Source organism: Choloepus didactylus, chromosome 2 (genome assembly GCF_015220235.1).
Source record: "Choloepus didactylus isolate mChoDid1 chromosome 2, mChoDid1.pri, whole genome shotgun sequence".
NCBI lineage: Eukaryota > Metazoa > Chordata > Mammalia > Pilosa > Megalonychidae > Choloepus > Choloepus didactylus.
Window position 1 is genome coordinate 52687080 of NC_051308.1, and position 21639 is coordinate 52708718.

Consider the following 21639-nt stretch of genomic DNA (forward strand, 5'->3'; position numbering starts at 1 on the left):
CCTTATTTCTCCTTCAAGGAAAGTGAACCTTATTAAGTCATGATTCTGACACTTTGATCCCTCTCCCTCAAATTGCTCCTTCCACTCTCATCCCACTCACCCACTATCACCCACTTTTAGATCCTGAACTGTGTCAACCCCGACAATGAGAACAGTCCTGAGATCCCCGTGAAGGTGTTAAACTGTGACACCGTCACCCAAGTCAAGGAGAAGATCCTGGACGCCGTGTATAAGAACGTGCCCTATTCCCAGCGGCCGAGGGCTGTTGACATGGACTTGGGTAGGAGAGCTGGCCTTGGAGCACGGGGACGGGTGGGGAAGGGCTTCCAGGAGTGTGTTCCGGCCGCGCTGTAGGATGGGCAGACAGAAGCCCTGCCCTGTGCGCAGCCCCGCCTGGTCATGGGAATGCCTCTTCCCCGGGGCCCTGCCTGCTCGAGAGGTGGTTGTCTCTGGTGAGGCTCGTGCTTCTGCCTCAGTTTCCCTGACCCTGGGGAGCCCTAGATGTCTCTAAGCTCCATCAGGGGCATCAGTATGAGGGAGCCAGGGTTGCCAGGGCTCTAGAGGAGGTACTGCCAGGTGGTCCTGGCTCATAGCCCTCTCCCTCTCACACTGCTGCCTGCACTCCACCCCACCCCCACCCAGAGTGGCGCCAAGGCCGGATTGCCAGGGTTGTGCTGCAAGACGAGGACATCACCACCAAGATTGAGGGCGACTGGAAGCGGCTCAACACGCTGATGCATTACCAGGTGAGCAGTGGGGGGCTTTGCTCCCTTCCCTCTGGGGCTTCCTCTAGGCAGTCCTGAAAAGTCAGAAAAGTATCTTCTTAACTCCCCTACTCCTCTTCCTCCCTGAGCCTTGAGCAGTGATTCTCAGCCAGGGCTGCCCGTTAGAATTACCTCGGGTAATTTATAAAACACATTGGTGCCCAGGCCCTAACCCCAGAGATTCTGATTTAACCAGTCTGGGGCATGGCCTAGGCATTTCCATCCTGTATGTCTCTAAGTCTTCAGAAAAGTGGCACATCTCAGTTAGAAGGTGTCTGCTGCTTTCTCTCTAGGGCACTTAAAAATGCAGCTTACACTCTGGACTGGCAATGTAGTGGGGACCTGAACAGCCTTGCCTTACGTCTGCTGCTTACTAGCTGGTGTCCCTAGGAAAATGACTTAAGCTCTCTTTCTTCCCATCTATACGATGGGGTTTAAATGATCCCTGTCTGATAAAGCTGTGGGGAATCGAATAGCAGGTAAGGTGCTGGGCGCACGGGCAGACATGGTGCATGCACAGCCACAGCCTCCCAGCAGAAGGAAGAAGAGATCCAGGCGGCATCCGGCCCCGCCTCGCTTCCTTCCCACAGTAACCATTCACTGCCAGGGGGCTCTGTGAGATTAAGAAGAGGCAGGCAGGTTGGGATCCAGTAAAAAATACTAAAATGGAAACTGGAAATGAGAGACACTAAGGGAAATTAAACCAACCAGAAGAAGTGCCTCAGGCTGCAAGACCCAACAGGATTGCCTGATTAGTGATATTCTCCTATGCCCACCTCACAAAGGGAGGCATGCAGAGAGGCGGGAAGCTGGGCTCTCGCCCGCCAAGCCACCCACCACCAGGATGCTAAGGGGCCCTGAAGGCCACAGGGAGCTGGCCGGGAGCCTCCCGGGGCACTGGGGATACCCTGAAACCCTCCTCTCTGGGCTCCATCCCCCTCTGGCCCACATCCCCATGCTGACATGCCGCCTGGACCCCTGCCCCAGATGGAGGGAGTGTGGTGTGACAGGAATGGAAAAATATTTGGGAGCAGGATTTAAACCCCTGCCTCAACAGAATAACAACCCCAACTTGTCAAGTGTTTGGAAAGTTTAGAAACAACAAGTGAGGTGCTCAGGATACATGCTTCCAAATGAGGTCATTATCATTATCCCCATTAATTTCCTCCTCCTTCCGACACGTTTCACATGGTGCTTAGGGTGGTGGATCATTTGTGTTGAATCAATTGGAGCTGAATATGGAAATACAAAGGAAAAGAGCATTATGCCCCTAAACTGTAAGTTTCTAAAGGTCAGGAGAGGGGCCTTTCTTCTCTGTCTCTGATACCCCTCATGTTTGCTACTGGGCCATCTGTCCTGTGGCTGAAAGAATGGAATATTCTGTTCTTATGGCGCTCATCATACAAAGCACACTCAATTCTCTGATGTCATTTATCATTCATGTATTCATTCACTCTTCAAATATTTACTGAGCTTTACTGAGTGTGAGGCACTTCCCACACACTAGCCCTGAGTGATGAGGACACAGGGCTTATCCGTCCCTTTGGGAGACAGTGGTGATGATGATGATGATGATGATAGCAACACTGATAGCCGATACTTACCAGGTGGTCACTGGGCACCAGCACCACTCTCAGCTTTACAGTTCCTAATGGCCTCTGTCCCCACAGCCACCCCATGAGGTGTACATGGTTAGTATGCCCATTGACAAATGAGAAAACTGAGGCACAGGGAGGATGAGCAACTTCCCCACAGTCATGTAGTCAAGTGGCAGAGCCACGTGCTCACCCAGCCAGGCTTCGTGACCACCAGCCTGCAACGCCTGTTGGTTAAGAGAGAAAAACCAAGGACAAGAGGCTTAGAGATGAGACCTGGAACAGAGTGGAACCGTGACCGTCTGAGTCATCATAAAGGGTGACGTAACCTGTTCTTCCTGGGAGGGAAAGCTCTCGCCCCTACTAGGTTTTCAAGGTGCATTTCTGGGCTGTCAGGTGCAGGGAGGATTCCTTGAAAGGCAGAGATGGGGGGTTCGTTCCCATCTCCATCCCAGACCCAAAGTTGCCCTCTTGCTACCCTCCTAAGAGTCAAAGGTCCTTGAGCCCCTCCAGGAGAAAATCTGTATAATCTTAATTAACAAAGAGATGTTAAAAAACTTCCCAGGCTCCTGCAGATTTATAGGGAGGGTAAAATTAAACACCACCACTAAAAGTGCTATCAGGGAATCTCGTTAGCACTAATGTTCATTTATAGTTTGACTTCCCAACATTTAATTCTTTTTTGGTGGGAGAGAGGGCCTGACAATTTAAGACCCAGAAAGATGGTTTTATGACTGGTGCAGCTATAAATCAAACTTATAAAGTTCATAAAAATGGTTAAAATAAAAAATGGTTTAATAGGAATGTTTTATGGCCCATAACATCATTATAGCTTTTTATTCCCTCTGCGTTAGGGGTTTAATTGGATCGCCACAATTCTGGGGATTCTCCATTTTTATTGGATGGAGGGTAATCTTAAATCAAAATGGTCCCAAATGTCTTCAATATGGCTCCTCATTTATCAGCCCTCTCCCCACAGCGTCATCTTCACAGAGGATCATGCTAGATACCATCTTTCTCTGACTCCCCTAGAGCAACTGCCCTTTTAGTGACACTATGCCTAGTGGCCCAGACATTATGGAACCCAAGCCACAGAGAAATCAGGGCAAAAACAAACAAAACAAACAAAAAAACACAGGCTTCTAACCAGTGTGACTTGAAATAAAATCCCAAATTTGGGTATGATAAGGAAAGCATGTGCTCTGGAGCCTGACAGACCTGGCTACAAATCTTGGCTCTGCCATGTATTAACTGTGTGATCTTGAAGAGGTTACTTAGCCCCTCTGTGCTTCAGCATCTTCATCTGTAAAATGGGAACAATCGCACCTAACTCACAAGGTTGATGTCATGTAACTCGCAAGTGTCTAGCCCAGCACTGATGGATAGAAATATGTATGGTTTTGAATTTTCTACCAGCCAGATTTAAAAAAGTAGAAATAAACATATGAAATTCATTTTAATAATATATTTTATTTAACCTAATATACCTAAAATCAGTATCTTTTTAACTTGTAACCAATATAAAATGCATTGAGATCATTTGTATTCTTTTTTCCATACTAAGTCATTGAAATCTGTTGTGTATTGGACACTTAGCGCATGTCCCAGTCCAGACACAGAGCATCTCAATTTGGATTAAACACATTTCAAAGAGCCCAATACCCATAGCTACTGTATAGGTCAGTGTAGCCCCAGCCCAGTAAAAGCTCAAAAAATAGTAATAACTCCTCGCTGTCTACCCAGCTCCTGAACCCCTTGCTTTCTATTCCATAACCTTCTAGAAGTACTTGACTATTCATATTCCCAAGACCCCTATACTCACCCACACTGCACTTTTTGTACCCTCCTCAGGTGTCAGACAGGTCGGTGGTGGCTCTGGTACCCAAACAGACTTCTTCCTACAACATCCCTGCCTCTGCCAGCATCTCCCGGACGTCCATCAGCAGATACGGTGAGGACAGCAGTCTGGGCAGCTTGGAGCGGAGTCTTCTGTGACCTGCCAGGGACCACTCACCATCCCTTCTAAGAGCAGGAAGCCCTTGCCACTACTTGGCCTCGATGCAAAGGAGTGTGCTCATTTGCTTCCCTTCCTCCCTAGCCCGGTCATTCCCAGTACAACTCATGCTCTCAGAGCTGTGGACAGCAGGTGGCACCATGTGCCCTTCCTGTGATATCCCTGGCCTGATGAAGGAGTTTAAGTAGCCCAGAACCAGCAGGCACCTGAAAATAGGGATCATACATCCAGTTTGTTGGGCCACCCACATCTGACATCTATTGCCTTGGCTCAGTTATTAATAGTCCCCCCTTTTACTCAACAGTGTTCCAGTTTGGGTGGTAAATTATCTGGTCACCCTAATCTTCCACCCCTGAGGAGTGCTCCAGCCCCTGTGCCCTCTGGGCAGGGACTTTACGGTGCTTCACTCCCTCTTGTTTCATTTTCTCTGGCCTCCCCTATGCACTAAGGTCTGGGGCTGCCCCCATAAAGGACACCCAAAGGACTGAGCTGAGCAGCTCCAAATAGGGCTTAGGAAATTCTATATCCTCAGCCCCAAGAAAGAAGGGACCTTTTAATTACCCAGAAGGATCATTAGAACTTACAGCTCCTTAGTATCCAGATTTTTAAAACCCCTATAAAAATATCCAGCTGACGTTTTAACTGTTGATTATTCATTGCTGGAAGTATGGTGGAGGAGAGCTCCCAAATTCCCAAGACTGCAACTCAAGGAATTTCTTTTTTTTTTTTTTTTTTTTTTTTAATCATCATTTTATTGGGATATATTCACATACCACGCAGTCATACAAAACAAATTGTACTTTCGATTGTTTACAGTACCATTACATAGTTGTACATTCATCACCTAAATCAATCCCTGACACCTTCATTAGCACACACACAAAAATAACAAGAATAATAATTAGAGTGAAAAAGAGCAATTGAAGTAAAAAAGAACACTAGGTACCTTTGTCTGTTTTTTTGCTTCCCCTACTTTTCTACACATCCATCCATAAACTAGACAAAGTGGAGTTTGGTCCTTATGGCATTCCCAATCCCACTGTCACCCCTCATAAGCTACATTTTTATACAACTGTCTTCGAGATTCATGGGTTCTGGGTTGTAGTTTAATAGTTTCAGGTATCCACCACCAGCTACCCCAATTCTTTAGAACCTAAAAAAGGTTGTCTAAAGTGTGCGTAAGAGTGCCCACCAGAGTGATCTCTCGGCTCGTTTTGGAATCTCTCTGCCACTGAAGCTTATTTCATTTCCTTTCACATCCCCCTTTTGGTCAAGAAGATGTTCTCCATCCCACGATGCCAGGTCTACATTCCTCCCCGGGAGTCATATTCCACGTTGCCAGGGAGATTCACTTCCCTGGGTGTCTGATCCCACGTAGGGGGGAGGGCAGTGATTTCACCTTTCAAGTTGGCTTAGCCAGAGAGAGAGGGCCACATCTGGCAACTCAAGGAATTTCTAAATCCTGTTTTATAAGAGGCTTCAGGCTCCTCTGTCCCCATGCCAACCAAGGATCCCTAAAAGAACCCACCCAATAGGAGGTCCTAAGGGTCCCCTTCCAGTTGGAACTAGTTTATTCTGAGGGAGTGCAGCAGGCAGGCCAGGATTCAGAAAGGCTTCTACCAGCAAGGACCGTGAATTCAGTGCTCACAGGCTCCCACTGCCTTCTCTCCTCAGACTCCTCCTTCAGGTACACAGGCAGCCCCGACAGCCTGCGGTCCCGGGCCCCCATGATCACCCCAGACCTGGAGAGTGGGGTCAAGGTGTGGCATCTGGTGAAGAACCATGACCATGGGGACCAGAAGGAGGGGGACCGGGGCAGCAAGATGGTGTCCGAGATCTACCTGACACGGCTGCTGGCCACCAAGGTAACTCCTGCTATGCCCAGGCCAGGGAGGGCTCCTCCAAGGGGCACTTCCTGCCCCTCCACAACACAGGAAGAGCATCCTGGTGCCTGCCCTGCAAGGGGATCCATTCAGATAAGCTGTAGTCCAGGTTCCTGGGCAGGGTTTCCAGAGGATCAGCCCACAGTTGCTCTCTACCCTTCCACAAAAATAGCGCTGCTATCGTTGTTCTCTACCCCCTCCACAAGACAATCATTGCTTTTCAGAGTTGCTGCTCTCTCACCTCTGGGCCCCCTTCCTACTTGGGGAGATATTGGGGGTCCGTGCTATGTTTACCTGACTGATATCCAGCCTCCACCTTCCCTGTCTCTTCTCCCACGTTTCTGGCCGCAGTAAGAGGGAAAGGACAAAGGCTGGGTCCTGCTGGTAATCCGAGGGAAAGTTCTGAACTGCCCCCCTTCCCCATCCCATCTCATCATCTTCCGTAATGTTGATGGAAGTGAGGCAGTGGCAGTGGTAGAAGCTGTGATCTAAAGCTGTCTTCTAGCTTGTCTAGCAGAAAACAAAATATGCCTGTAAGTACAGCAATCATATGGCCCATATTTTCCAAGCCAGTCTAGATTTCAAATAGTCTCCCTCCACTGCTCCCAGAAAAATGCTGCTAAAATTTGAATAAAGTAGCCTGCCAGTTACAGCTCTCAGACTTGCTTCCAGAAGTAGCACAGAGATACTTTATCAGTAAGTTTGTTTTGCATCGCCTCAGTATAGGATGCTCACCACCAATGAGAAACCAACAAAGACACCGGAAAAGTTTTGATATTTTACCAACCTTCAGAGGAGTGCCTTGAGCCTGTACACTGGGCCCAGAGACCCTCCCAGGTCCTGCAGTTCAGGGCTGGGCCTGGGTGTTCTTGAATCTAAACACTTCACCTGCACCTCACACTCCATACTCCATTTACACTAGGTCGCTAATATGTTACTGCCCTTCACACCTTCCTTCCAGACCCTGCCTAGTTCTACCATGTTCCAGCCAGGAGGCCCAGTCCTCCAGTTTGTTCTTCAGACACCCTCTCCAGATGGGCCCACCACTCTCTCCTCTCCACTTACCATGGGTAACCTGGGCCCACAGCATTCACAGTCCCCTGTCTTGTCCTAAGCCCACCCTGCCTGGCTTGGACATGAGCGTAAGTCTGGCATGTGGCTACAAATTGGAGGAGAGATTCTGCCCAGGAATCCACAGCCCATTCAGTCCCTCCTGACTCCCCGAAACCCCCACAGCACCCTTCTCCATCCCCACCTCGCAGTCTGCACAGCCTCACGTCGCAGACAGATTTCCCAGGCGATATTGGTCCAAGGCGCCATCTGGTACGCCCATCTGCTGCCTGCCAGCCCCCACGCTCCACTACCCTCTGGCTCATGTTCTCCCCCTGCCCTGGCCTCCCCCAGGGTACCCTGCAGAAGTTCGTGGACGACCTGTTTGAGACCTTGTTCAGCACTGTGCATCGGGGCAGCGCTCTGCCCCTGGCCATCAAGTATATGTTTGACTTCCTGGATGAGCAGGCAGACAGGCACAGCATCCATGACACAGATGTGCGGCACACCTGGAAGAGCAACTGGTAAGCCCCAGGGATGCCCAGCGGAAGGTGCAGCCTAGGAAGGCCACCAGCTGTGGAGGGTGGGGCCCAGCCGGGACTGCGAGCTGGGAGGAACCGTCCGTGGCTGGGAATTCCGAAGCTCCTAGAACCAACAGCACACATACGCTCTGCAGAGCCAAACTGGTCCCCGAGGCTGCCTCTGCCAAGCAGGGCCTGCCTGGCTCGATGCCCCACATTTGAGCTCTTGCCACTTTAGGTTGTGACCCTTCACCAGGAAGTGCCTTCTCGCCTGACTCCTAGACCTCTAGTTCTCAGGAAAAGGGAGTTGTGGGAACTTCCACAGAGCAATCAGAGCAGAGCTTCAAAGCCAGGCATTCAGAGTGGGGCAGAATCTAAGGCAATTCCTGAGATGTAGAAGCCCTGAATTAAACTTAGATCCCTCGTCGAGTTGGCCAGCTCTGGGGAAATGCTGGGAGAGAGCTTGCACCTGCTACAGACTTGCACCCACTGACAGGAGTATTTCACTGGAAACTTATCCTTAAGGCCATACTATTGACACTTGGCCATTGCCTTCTGGAAGCTGCAGGCAGGATGTCCTACAGGCATAGCTCTCTTCCCTAAAGTAACCTCCACAGCCCACAGTGGGAGAGGAGGAATGAGACTTTCCCTCTTGGGCCTTGAACCCGGACCACAGACCAAGCTCAGGACTCGCTTTAGGTCAGACTGGGCCCAGCCAAAGCCGGAGCCAAAAATCTTCCTTGGGGAAAGAGTGTGGAGAGGGGAGCGAGGAGGTCTGGGCCTTTGGGTTGGGCAGGCAGCCACACCACTGTCTGGAGTCAGCTGTTTCCTCAGAAAATAGAGCCAACACAGATGGACCCAGGCTGTTATTTGGGAAACAAAAGTCTTAGCAACCAGCAAAACACATTGGGAAAACCAAACCCCGCCCCCACATAGCCCTTCCTTCTCCGGGGTGCCTGGCAGCCGAGTCCCCCTGACCTTGCTGCTTTGATCACAGCAGAGTGAAATGTAGACTCAGGTGGTCAGGGGTGAGGAGCCCGCCAGGCCCCCCACCAGGACAGGCCTTTCATCTGCATTCCCAGAAGCAGGGCCACCACTGTTTCCTTTAGCCTCGGAGACTCCACAGCCCAGTGCTGGGAGTGGGCAATTTCAGGCAAGTGGAGAGAAGGTTCTGGGTTGCCCCCATCTCTGCGGCTTCAGCGTGCTGGCCAGACCCAAGTAACAGAAAAGCATTCCCCTGGAGTCGTGGTCGGGGAGAGTTCCCTTACCCAGACCTCAACTAGCAAATGTCCAAGGAAAGGTTGTAAGATGCCCCCCTACCCCACCCCTCCAAAGCTGCCAGAGGAAGGAAGGGCAGAAGAGATGAGCTGACCAGTTGGGTCAGCATCTTGGCAGAGGCAGCTCCTGCCAGGTCACAGGAAAGTGGCAATGCTGGTGCAGCTGATGGGCAGAGGATAAGCAGATCGTGGAAGGGCTTGGGGTGGGTAGGACTGATCTTTCCCAATACCTGGGTCTACGGAGACATTTGGGGAAGTTTGGGGTCCGTGAGAGTCAAGAGCAGATAAAGAAGGGGGGGGTGGAAGACAGGCTGAGGAGCTGTAACATCATCTGAGGCTGGACTTTGGGCTGTCTAAAGAGCAAGGACAAGCCGGGGAATGGAGCTCAGTCCACAAAAGAGTCAAGGCTGTGAAGGCAGCTGGAAGAGAAGGCAAAGCAGGAAAAGGAAGCAAAAACAGCAGCTGTTCTGGTTTTGAAGGAGAGTAAATGGGCTGATCCTCCTTATGGCCCAAGGAGCAGAGCAAATGCACTCTGCTCCCACTAGAAACTTCCGAGTTGCAGAAGGAAGTCTGCCGACCATGGATCAGTTCCTCTCGGGGTGGGAAAGCTCTGCACTACAGTGAGTCATTCCCAGGATGCCAACAATGGCCTCCTCTTCTCCCTCTGCCCCTGCTCTCCCTGCCCCTGCCCAGATACAAGAACGCCCTGGGGAGAGCTGTGAAAGAGCGTCCCCCAGGGGAGCCCATTCCTCAGCCGGCCCGGCCAGGCCAGCCCTGGGAATTTGCTAGAGCAGCCGGCCTGGGCGGGGAGCACAGGTGGTGCCCTTTGTGCCCACTCCAGGCAGTGCCTGGGGGCTGCCGGCTGCAGCTTCCAGACAATGGCCACGGGCACTGTGAAGGGGCTCTGGGAGGGCCTGGGGGCTTTGTTTGAAGCTCTGAGAAAATCGTGCTGTCCCTTGGGCTTGGGCTTCCCTGGGGGCATGGAGGCCTTTAGAAAAGAATGGCAGGAGGGAACCAAATCCACCCACCCTCCCCCTCAGTTGTTAGAGAACAGCCCCAGTGCCCCACTGGGGTTCAATGGCTCTAGTCCATTCCTCCCAGGGTCAGTAACAGCTTGGCTAAATTAGCAACCTTTGCCGGACCAGTTTTCCATGATTTTCTTCCCTTGCCCTTCTGATGGGGAACTTTCCATTTGGTGGGGGGAGGGGAGGAGGAACATCAGTGGACAACATCAGGGCATGGCCGAGGTGCATTCTCGAGGTCTGCTCTGCCTCTCCTACAGTCTCCCTCTGCGGTTCTGGGTGAACGTGATCAAGAACCCCCAGTTTGTCTTTGACATCCACAAGGGCAGCATCACGGACGCCTGCCTCTCCGTGGTGGCCCAGACCTTCATGGACTCCTGCTCCACGTCAGAGCACCGGCTGGGCAAGGACTCCCCTTCCAACAAGCTGCTCTATGCCAAGGACATCCCCAGCTACAAGAGCTGGGTGGAGAGGTCAGTAGTACCCTTGGGACAGGCCGGTGCTCCATCTGCCTGCTCCGTTCCCCAGCCTGTGGGTTTTGCTGACCAAGGACCCCAAACAGTGACTTTGTGCCCTTGGAAATCAGGTAGTTATCATTATCATTACCATTTATTGAGCACATTGTAAGCATCTAGCACTGTGACAAGAATCTCATGTATATCATCTCATTAAAATGTCCAACAGAGTTGTATGGTAGGTGTTATTATCATCCCCATTTTACTAAGGAGGAAACTGAGGCACAGAGAGGCTAAGTAACTTTTCCCAAGTTCACGCAGCTAGCAGGTGGCAAAGCAGGAGTTTGAATACAGGATCCTGGCTAGAGTCAGTGCTTTTAACCACTCTGCTGGGCACTGCAGCCAGAACCTCTCAGCTAGATGGAATCTCCTAAAGAAACTATAGCCTCAGGGTGCACCAATTTTCAGGCCTCAACCTCAGCTTCAGGCAAGAGACCACAGGAAGCCACATCAGAAAAGCAACAGGGAGGGAGGAACAGTTGGGGACATCCGGTGTTCTGAGGGGGCCTGGGCCCGTGTGGGTGTAGGCAGGTGTTTGCTGAGCAACGCATCGAGCAGCCTCTCCTGTCTGCTACAGATACTATGCAGACATCACCAAGCTCCCCGCCATCAGTGACCAGGACATGAATGCCTACCTCGCTGAGCAGTCCCGCCTGCATGCCATGGAGTTCAACATGCTGAGCGCCCTCAACGAGATCTACTCCTACGTCAGCAAGTACAGCGAAGAGGTATGACGGGGCCCTAGAAGGGCAGACACCAACCCACAGAGAGTTAGGCGCTTAAACAGGAAGCCTGACTCAGTCCTGAAATAATAACTACACAGGGTAATTTAGAAAACACATTCATGGAGTCAAAAACCAATGAGCTCAAAAGCATTATCATGCCTTCATAAGGAGGCCTAACCTCCCCTGATCCATTGAATGCTTCCTTCTACATATCATTGTCTGGCACACATTGTCTATGAATGCAATAAATAGCACATTTAATAATCTAATTGTTTTTCAGTTCCAAGTGTTGTATGATTAATTTCATTCTTTCTTGAACAATGATGTAAACTATTCTTTGCACTTGGGCAGATCCTGTCAGTTACATGTCAGAGACACACGAATAAGGTTAAATAGGACAGCTTCAGAGACTTGGTAAGCCGTGCATCATCACTACACCTGACCACAACCATTGTTGTAGTAGCTAACACCAACATGGCTCTTCCCACATGCTGGATATCATTTTAGATACTTTATAGGTACACATATAAACACGCACCCCTACCTGCATACATATACATATACATATACATATACATATATGTATATTGCAATTGTTTAAATTTTCTAAGTTATGTTCATTAGGGCAGAATGGAGAGGTGGATAGAAAGATTCCAGAGAGTGGTGGTTTCTATCCTGAGCCCTGAAGCCTTTGTGTTTGCTCCTCAGCTCATCGGGGCCCTAGAGCAGGATGAGCAGGCCCGGCGGCAGCGGCTGGCCTACAAGGTGGAGCAGCTCATCAGCGCCATGTCCACTGAGAGCTGAGAGGAGGAGCCTCGCGTTCCTGGGAAGAGGGTCCCATCAAAGCTGTCACCCTGGGAATCTCAGAAGGAAGGACAGGTGGAGGGGACTGGGCCCCAGAGCTTGCTGTCCCCTGAGACCCCATCGCGGGGAGAGGGGAGGACCTCTCTCCCCTCAACAGCCAAGTTTCACCCTGGCCAGTTCCTGCAGGGAAGAACCGTGAGCATCATCCATCCAGTGAGAAGAAGAGAAAGACACGGGCAAAAAGAAGGTGGTTCTTCAAGCTGAGAGGCGCAAGCTGGAGACAGCGCTGTCTCTGTGACTGCTGCTTTGCATGAAAACTCATTTGATGTATATTGGGGAAATAATGAAAACTTTATTTAATTTTTTTTAAGAAAAAGGAAAAAAAAAAAACAGAAATAAAACAAAACAAAAAGCCGCCCTGTTCATCCCGTCCAACTTTTGTTTAATTCTGATTTCTTTTCCCCTTCTTTCTTTTCCCCACTCCTCCTTCCTGATATAACTCCTGTTTCCAAATGCCAGAAAAAGCCTACAAAAAAAGATGATAAGAAAAATTTGAGGGAAATTGACTGTTCCTTTCCCTTGAAATTTAAAAAAAGAAAAAAAAAGGAGGAAGAGGAGGAGAAGAAGAAGAATGAATGAGCACAAGTTCACACCAAACACTTCGCAAAAATACAGGCCAGTAAAACCTGGAATTATCCCAGCAGCCAAGAGCCTGGGACCTGCCGAACGTTGCACGAATTGCAAAGCCATTGAGTGGCTCGCCCTGGCTGACTGGAAACTGAGCTTTACGTACCACACTCCTTTATATTTTTATCTCTTGAGAGGTGATAGGTATCTGTGTAGTACCAATGTTTTTTGCTACTGTTTTTGCTTTGTTTTGTTTTATTTAATCTCAAACCTCAACAATCGAGGACCTGATCTTTGGTACTTTCCTTTTGGTGTCCCTAAAATTGCGGTCGGAAGTTGGGGAGAGGTGGGCCTCTCCCGGACCAGCCGCCAGGCCTCCCCGAGGACGTGGAGCAGCCCTGCCTCACCCCGGGCCCCTCCCCGCATAGGCGGGCACTGCGGGGAGAGGGCTTGGAGGTGCAGTGCGGGGCCCAGGCCTCCGTAAGGCACCATGTGAGAGCAGATCTGGGGACAAGAGTGTTTGGCAGTGGATTCCTCTCCAGTCATCTGGTGGTCCCTTGCAGTTAAGGAGAAAACAAAAGTCAGCCACTGTTTACAGCAAGCAATACTTGAAGAGAATAGGTTAAAGAAGCTGCAGTATTTATTACACTCTCTTTTCTTCATTCTCTCCAGCTTGGAGAGGGGAGACGAACCTTTGCTCTTTCATGGAAGCTCCTGACCTCCTGGGCAGACAGCACTTGCCTCGAGGGGAACCCGTGAAAATGACTGTAGTCGCATCCTCACGTTACTGTTGTCTTCAGCCTCTCCTGCCTCTCATGAACTTGAAGGATAAGCGGGTGGCTTCTCACTGGGCTCCTTCCCTTATCTCGCTCTTCTGCCAACACCTAAAACCATGGATGGCCAACTCTCCTGAGTGTAGTTTCCAGGCAGACCAAAGCTCCACATCCCTGTCCAGAGACTCCCTAGCAGCCAGTGGGAGGCATCCAGAGGAAATGCGGCTCTGCTGGTGGAGGGGCCCTGAGTGAAGGGGAGGCAGCATGAGAAAGGCAAAGAGGAATGGGTGAGGGGGACAGGGAGGAACACCCCACTTCCCACCTTCCGCTTTTCAAGGGACTGGGACTCTCAGTCTGCAATGCTGGGAAACCGAGAGAAACTGGACCAGGGGCATTTCCTCTGTAATTAACTCTGGGCCCCAGCTTCTCTGTGCCCTGCTTTACCTCCGGGGAATTCCAGTGTCCGAAGGCTCTGCTGGCCACATTTTGATTCCCAGGAAAGGGCTGGGGGAGGGGAGCACTGCAGGCTGGCTTCCATCCCTGGCGTGTGGCTTTGGATGGCTGTGCTAACCACACAGCAGACGTCGCCTGGTCTCCTCAGCTCCAGTCTCTTGCCTGAATGCAGCTGACAAATGGGAAGAGAAAAGCATTCAGCAAAATACTCAGGAAGCTTGCTGTTTTCATTATAATTCCCAACCAGCCATGCCAAGGCCACTCTGTTCTGATAATCCACTTCTCTTAAAGTTTCTCTGGGCCCTGTTAATAGCCTGAAAGAAATACTAATGACTGGCCCTCCATACTAAGCCAAAGTGTCTGCTCCTTATCAGCTCAGAGCCCTTGATTTATGGAGATGCAAGAAGAGGAAATATGAGCATGAGGAGTTTAAGCAAGAAGCTTTGTGCTACCCTCAGAAAATCCCAGCCCACTCTCATTCTACTTCTGAGCTCTGTTTGAATGAAGGTTTTCTGATCACATCCCTGTTCAGGCTAGCATCAAGAGTTTTGCTCCACTGAGAAGTAAAAGGAAGGTAAATATGTCAACGGAATCTTAACCAACCCTTACTTCTATGCATCGACCTAATTTTCTCCCAGGAGCTACTTTTAATGACTTTCACCACCACTGGAAATACTTCCTGGAAGGTCATTGTAGAGTGTGGAGAATGACAGAGGGATGGACAATTGGAGAGTTGGGGGGGGGGGCAGAGCTGGTCATAAATGCCTTGGCCACATTTCTCAAAATTCTATGAGAAAGTTGGGGGCTTGGGCTAGCAAAGTAAGTGATACAGGAGCATTGAAGGGAATTGAGAAAAAGGAAATCTCTGTAGGAGTCAAGCCAAGCCATCAGGGTGAAAGGTTGTAGAGCCTTGCCCCCTTCTAGCTTCCCACCCATCCTTCCTCCACCAATTCTTGCTTGGCTTTGAGTCACCAAGAACCAAAGGATTCCACATCCCATGGAATAGGGAAGAGAGGGAGTTGGTTGAACTCTCTCCTCACTATTATCCACTTTGAGGTTATGTTGACCTTGCATAAGCAAGGAGTATTAGCCACAGTGCCTCCCACATGAAGCCATCCACCTCTATCTGTCTTGGAGGAGACAGGGAGGGGAGTCTCTCCAAAGTCTATCCAGCTTTGCTTCGTTTCATTGATCTGCATAAGAGACAATTCTCTGGAAAAGGAAAAGTATCCTAGAAGGGCACTTGGCAAGACAGAGAACGCTCTGCTAAGACAACTAACTTGGCCAATGGACAAGATGGTGAGCAAGTCCCTGCAGCTGGACCTTACAGCTGCCTCACGCCCTCTGCTTGGGGTCAGGTGCTTCTGTGTTTGCTTCCTACCTCTCCACATGGCCTACCACCCAGCACCACTTCTGAGCCACCACTGGCAGAGAGCGCCCCCTCCTTAACAGAGTTCCATCACTAAAAGCATGGACTGGCTGGTAAACCCACTCGGGAGAGGAACCGTTACTTGCTTTCATTCATCCAGGAAACCTTGAGCAGCAACCATTTGAAGGCACTGCTCTAGGTGCTAGCAAACAGCGAGGAACAAGACAGACAAGGCTGTTCCTCCAGCAAATTCACATTCCTCAGGCTGCTGGTTCCTGCCACCAACTTAGCAGGCACAGTGCTCTTCCCCTTTGTGTAAAGGGCCTGAGTTTTGCAGAAAAGGGGGTTGGGAGGAGGAAGAAGGCTGAACAGCCCAGCTGCTTTGCCTTATTCTCGGGAGGCTCCCCCAGTCCTGAGAGCTGCTCTCGTTTCCATCACCACAGTCTCTTCTGGCAGCATTTCCCCTGCTGCTTGAGCTCCTGACCTTCCCTCAATTCCACCAAATGAGGGCAAGAAATAGCAGTCGAGTCCCCTGGCCCTGCTGAGCATGAAGCGGAAGCAATGGATGGGTGTGCTAGACTAAAAATGGTCTGGGCAGAAAAAAGTTGAAAATGTCTGAAAACCTCGGGCTGATAGATATCCAGGTGCATTCCAGCAACACACCTGCCCCCACTGACCTGCAGCTGGTAAATACTGACTGGCAGCTGCTCTGGGAGAGGCTGGCTTTTTGTTTTTTTTTCTTCCTAACCACACTGAGGCTCTTGGGGCCTGGCCACTGAGAGGAGAGGAGAACTGAGACCCAGAGGCTTCTGTGGGTGATAACATGCAACGTGGCTTAGTAGACGCAGGGCTATGAGAGCGAATTCCATCTGGGAGCCAGGGAGAGGACATTCAGGGCCTTCCGATGCCATGTCTCAGGACCATGCTTTGAAAAAGTGGTGGCATTTCCTTCATTACTCCAAAGTCTCTCTTCACTGCCTCTTTCCTTTCTCCTAGTTTCCCCCAAAGAGTGAATTTTTAGCATCCAGGGCTCAATGATGCCCATGGATGAAGTTAAAGTTCCACTCTTAATTATTTCCAAACTAGTACTAGGGGAGGTCTTGAGAGACAATCAAGACCAGTGCTTGTCAGACAGAGCCTTAACCCAGTAAGCAAACTGGAGATTCCTTAGCATTCTGTGGTCACCTGCGTGTGTCTCATTCTCCTCACCATAAGGAAGCTCTTCCTGCAGGTGGAGCTGTATCCCTTCCCCTGCAGCGCAGTCTGTTTCCTTCTGTTCTATCCTCAAAGAAGACCTTTATGAAGCCTTTTCTGGATTTCAATCTAGGTCTTGACTTTTGCTTTATTTGCTCTCCATGTTGGCATTCAGAGTAGACAGTATAATGGGATATAGTCCCTACCAAAAAGAACAGATGTTCTTGAGTACGTGGGAGCAGAAGGGACAAGCTCTTTACACCAGTTAAGTCCGGGACCCGAGTCCAACTGCCTCTCCCCCCAACTTCTCCTTCCCAAGCCCACTCTTTTTGACACACTGGAATCTGTATTATATATATTTTTAAGAAAATACAATGATGGTTGTCTGGTTTTGTTGTTTTTACAGGTGTTGTGGAACAAAAACTGTAAGAAAATTAAGTATTTAAAATGGTCCAATAAAATAGGGGATTTTTGTTATTCTAATATATTATTGTGTACCTATTGTAAATATGAAACACTCCTATTTTGCAAGCCAAGGATGCAATTTGTACTGTTGTTATATATAAATAAAGTTTACTGGATAAAAAAAAAATCTCCAAATAAACCTAGTTATTTCAGCAGCATGCATGCATAATAACATTTCACAGCATATTTAAGAAGCAGGGTACTCAAGGAAAAGTAAGCTAAGTTTTGAGAGACTTCTAGAATTATCTCTGGAGTCAGAGCTTATTAGTGTCTGGTCAACATAATCAAAACACACACACACATGCACACATAGACACTGCCCTGGCTTGTACCAATTGGAGAACACTGCCTCCTAGCCACGAGACCCCAGAATACAGCTTTCCTCCAGTTGGATGCTGACAGTGCAGACCTTGAGTCAAGGCCCTTACTGACAGCTCTTCCTGAACAGTACATTCATTTATTTGTATTTTTTAAAAAAACTCATTATTTAAGCATCTACCATGGGTTGGCATTGTGGCAAGCCCTGGGGGATAAAATAATAAATGAAACAGACATGATCCTTGCCCTCCTGAGCCTTTTAGTGTAGTAAAAATCATTAGGATTCTGAAAAAAGGAATATCTCAGCCATGTGTTTGGAGGGGTTTCATTGTTGGTGTTTTTGTTTTCAGTTGAGGGATTAGGGGTAAATCAAAGGAAAGAATCTAGATAGTGTGTGCTTTTAAATCTGAAACAGAGGAGAGAGGAAAGAGTGGACTCTGGCCTGGGGGATAAGTGTAGTTGGGCTGAGTTGGGGTCCAGAGGCAGGAGAAACTTAACAAGTCTGCAGTGAGGCTTAGAGGTAAGGAATTGGGTCCCTCTAACCTGCAGACACCCGTCGCCCCCTTCCCTCTTCTGTACTTCCTTTTTTTTTTTTTTTCTATTTTTCTTCCTGGTGTTCCAAAGTGTTTGAGTGACATTTCCACTCTCTAAGAGGAATAAATGAGACTAACTCAAGAATCTATCCATTGACATCCCAACTGAGCGGGCAAGGAAACCATTGTTGATCTTTTTCATGATAATGGGGTTAGAAGAGTTTTCTGGGTCCACAGCTCTGTGCCCAGCACCAAGAGTAGCGCCTCCTGAAAGACGTGAGGTACAGCCCTAGTCCTCAGGGGGCTTCCGCTCTGATGGTGGAGTTAGCCCCTGCCCTCAGGGGGCCTCCAGTCTGGTAGGGGAGGCATAGACCCTGCTGTTAAGGGGACTTACACATGAGAATCAGGTCTAGGACCCAAAATAAAAGCCTGTAAACAAGTGCATGTTAATAAATATAGTGTATTTAGGAGTTGTAGAACGACCTGAGATCCAAAGAGAGAATTCCTATGAAGATTTTTCGGTCCCTATTAGCAGCCTCTGAGTTTACAGGGTCTGTGTGCTGCCTTGCCCATCCCCACCCACCTCACTCCCATGTCCCATTCCCCGAGAGAGTGGAGAGATGAAAATGCTGATCCTGGGGGTAAGAAAAATGCAAACACAACACCCTGAGGAGCCAGGAGAAGAGAGTGGTGGGTGCCAAGGCCTGCATGTAATTAGTGCATTGTTTGCAATAACACAGAGCGTTTGTGAGACCATGGGCTGTTTTAATAACATTAAACCACCCCCCACTTCACTTTTAAATGCAAACCGGAAGCACTGGAGACTGTTTGTTCCACCTCAATAAAAAAGGCGTAATCACTTCTCAGCAAAAGCAGTAATGTGGCTCCTGTGAGCTCCCGCGTGTCAATACCATGTGAGCCCGGGCAGTTAGGGGGGCTCGGCCTCTGTCACTGCCTGACCCAGCCCTGGCTTCGGAAGCAGAATCAGCTGGGACCAGGGGGGCACCGACCAAGAACACCATTTCTCCGCGTGGGGTCCTTTCCCCGAGCTTCCCCTGATCTTCCCATGCTCTTCCTCTCTCCCCTCAGCACCTTAGACTTGGGGCACCCGTGTGATTAAATATCTGCAAGAACGACCATCCTCCGGGTAGGACATGCAGAGGAGGGAAGCTACCAGACGCCTCTCTGTCCTGATCACCGTCAATTCCCAGGACAGAAGACAGTGCCTGTCCAAAAACTTGTGCTCTAAATGAATGGTGGATTGAATAAACGAAAGCTGTGAACTACCTACCATATTCCAGACACTGGAACATCATCTCTTTTAGCCTCATAGTCAGAGGATCAGAGAAGTTAAGGGATTTGCTTGAGGTCACACAGTTACTAAGTCTGTCAGACTCCAGAACACCCTGTCCACTGCACTACCCTGCCTTTCCATTGTGCTAGAGCCATTTAACGCTTGGACGTCCTCCCAGAAATAGATCCGTCCTCTTGTAACACACAGATGCTATGAGAGTGCCCTTCAGCATTCATTAATTCAATGCAATTAATATCTATTTCTCAGCTACTGTGAGCATGACACTGTTCTAGGCACTGAGCCATTTAAAGGAAAAAAAATTATTAATTTTAAAGTTGCAGCTTTCCTAAAGTTTACAATCTAATGCCAATATATAATTATTATTTTGAGAAAGACTCACCCCTTTTCCTAGTGGAAATTACATCATTTTTACAATAAGTGTGAAATAATTTTGCCAAACTGCAATGATAGGGTTCTCAGAAAACTGGGCTCCTGAATTTGGGAGTGGGGGAGATCTTGTATGACGGAGAACTTGAGAGAATTTAGGGAGGTGAGTGCAGCTGGTTATCTGTGCTTGATCACATGGACACCACGAACTTTCAAACATCTCTGCTCAGTGAGCTGAAGCCAGAAGAGGTTCCCACCTGTTTTGTGTTGGCTGCCAGGAGCCAAACTTGTGGTCTGCCAATAACATACGTACAGGACTTTCTGCTGTGTTTTATTATATGAAACTCATTCCTGGCTTTACTTTATGTCCCTGCCCTCATTTTCCTTTATTACCCTACCTCCTACTTCTTTCTCATTGCTATGTTTCATATATCCCGGCTAAGAGGGCAGGCCTTGGAGTCAAATTGCCTGGCGTTGAATTTCATTTCCAGGCTGTGTGGTCTGGGGCAAGTTACATAACCTCTCTGTCCAGCAATTTTCAAATCTGTCAAATGGAGAGAACTATATGCATCAAATAGGGTTAGAGAAGACAATGTCTGTAATAGACTCAATAACTATTACAGTAGGTATATGAGAGAAAGAGAATTAGCGATAATATCCTTCTTTTTAGGCAGTCAAGCAGGAAGAAACAAGTGTCTCCATCTGGCTGTGGGAAGCACTGAATTAATCACATAAGTTTCAGAAATGAAAGTCCGTGCCTGAGGAAACTGGCATGAATGCTGACCTAGGAAAATGGGGGATCAATGCCGTCAAAACTGGAATCCAAGTTCAAAAATGCAGCCTTAGATTTAGGGAATGTAAGAGAGCAAGAGCCAAGTGTGCAGCCAAAACAGGGATTGTGAAACCGAAAAAGGTAAAGTTGGGGTAGCATAGTGGCACCATCTAAGCGGGCTGGAGCAATTCCAGAGCTGAGTGAAGTATGCAGCAGCTTTTTACAGTTTCAGCCCTGCCTAGGGGGTATTCTGGGTTTCTTTAAGGAGCCACCCAGGGTAAACACCTTCCTTTCCCCCAGCCTCCAACCTTAGCTCTTTCCTCTAAGGGCTCCCCATTAGACCCTGGGAACAGGAAATGCTCATTAGAGCATGGAGGACAGAAAGTTTCTTAAGTGTTCCTGAGAAATGTAAAAAAAATCACACCTGAGACTTGAGGTACTTGTTTTTCCACCTACAGAGGATCACCAAGAGTTCTGCTGAATTAGGAGACTGAGACTAAGGCAGCGGGGTAGAGGTGCACTGGGGGTGGAAGAGGTGGAGAGGGCTGTGAGCTCTGCCCCAGGATGAAAGAACCAAAGAATGAACTGGTGGGAGAGACCCTCGGGCACCCCCTGAGGAAGAAAGAGAGAACTGGAATATGAGATTGGCAGACCCAATCCATTTGTGTTTAACTGAAGAATAGGTTTGCCCTCTACACGTGGTTTCGAGATGTATTTAGCCTTTACCTGCACCCAGGATTTTTACACTGTAAACTCTCTTTCCTTTTGGTAAATAGTTGAGAGGATCTTAAAAATGAAAAGGACTTGTGCTGACTCAGGAACCAGGCTACTAATTCAGAGCTGATCTGTGGACAGGACAGTTGGTAAGAACGTAAGAAGAGAGATGAGCAAACCAACTCCCTATCCTAAAACAAAGAGAGAAAGGAAAAAGAAAAAGGGCACACGGAGCCAATCTGGGACAGTAAGTGGACCCCCAGGATCTAACTTGGCACATCTCCCATTCTTTTTATCGCCTTCCACCTGTGTCCACCCAGGCCACGGAGAAACCTCCAGGAGCTCCACTTCAGTGCGTCAAGGAGCCCTGGGCAGGAGGGACTCAGAACACGACCCAAGACTCTAGATGTCAGGGAGGCATGCCACCAGCACTCCCCACTCTGTCCCCACTCCACAAAAAAGATCTGTTCATGTCTTAACCCTCAATATCTGGGAATGTGACATTTTTTGGAAATAGGGTCATTGCAGATGGAATTGTTAAGTTAAAACGAGGTCATATTGGGCCCTTAA

General features: G+C 49.0%; 1 protein-coding gene across 1 annotated transcript in view; it reads left to right on the top strand.

Annotated features, from left to right (window-relative positions):
- Positions 1 to 12585, top strand: part of PLXNA2 (plexin A2) — a 211909-nt gene extending 199324 nt beyond the window's left edge. The window contains exons 25-32 of the mRNA XM_037824810.1: positions 121 to 280; positions 643 to 746; positions 4211 to 4310; positions 6048 to 6238; positions 7661 to 7830; positions 10387 to 10599; positions 11219 to 11369; positions 12075 to 12585. Coding sequence (XP_037680738.1) covers positions 121 to 280; positions 643 to 746; positions 4211 to 4310; positions 6048 to 6238; positions 7661 to 7830; positions 10387 to 10599; positions 11219 to 11369; positions 12075 to 12170 — 1185 coding nt within the window. The 3' untranslated portion in view covers positions 12171 to 12585. The remainder of the gene's footprint in view (positions 1 to 120; positions 281 to 642; positions 747 to 4210; positions 4311 to 6047; positions 6239 to 7660; positions 7831 to 10386; positions 10600 to 11218; positions 11370 to 12074) is intronic.
- The last annotated feature ends 9054 nt before the right edge of the window (positions 12586 to 21639 follow it).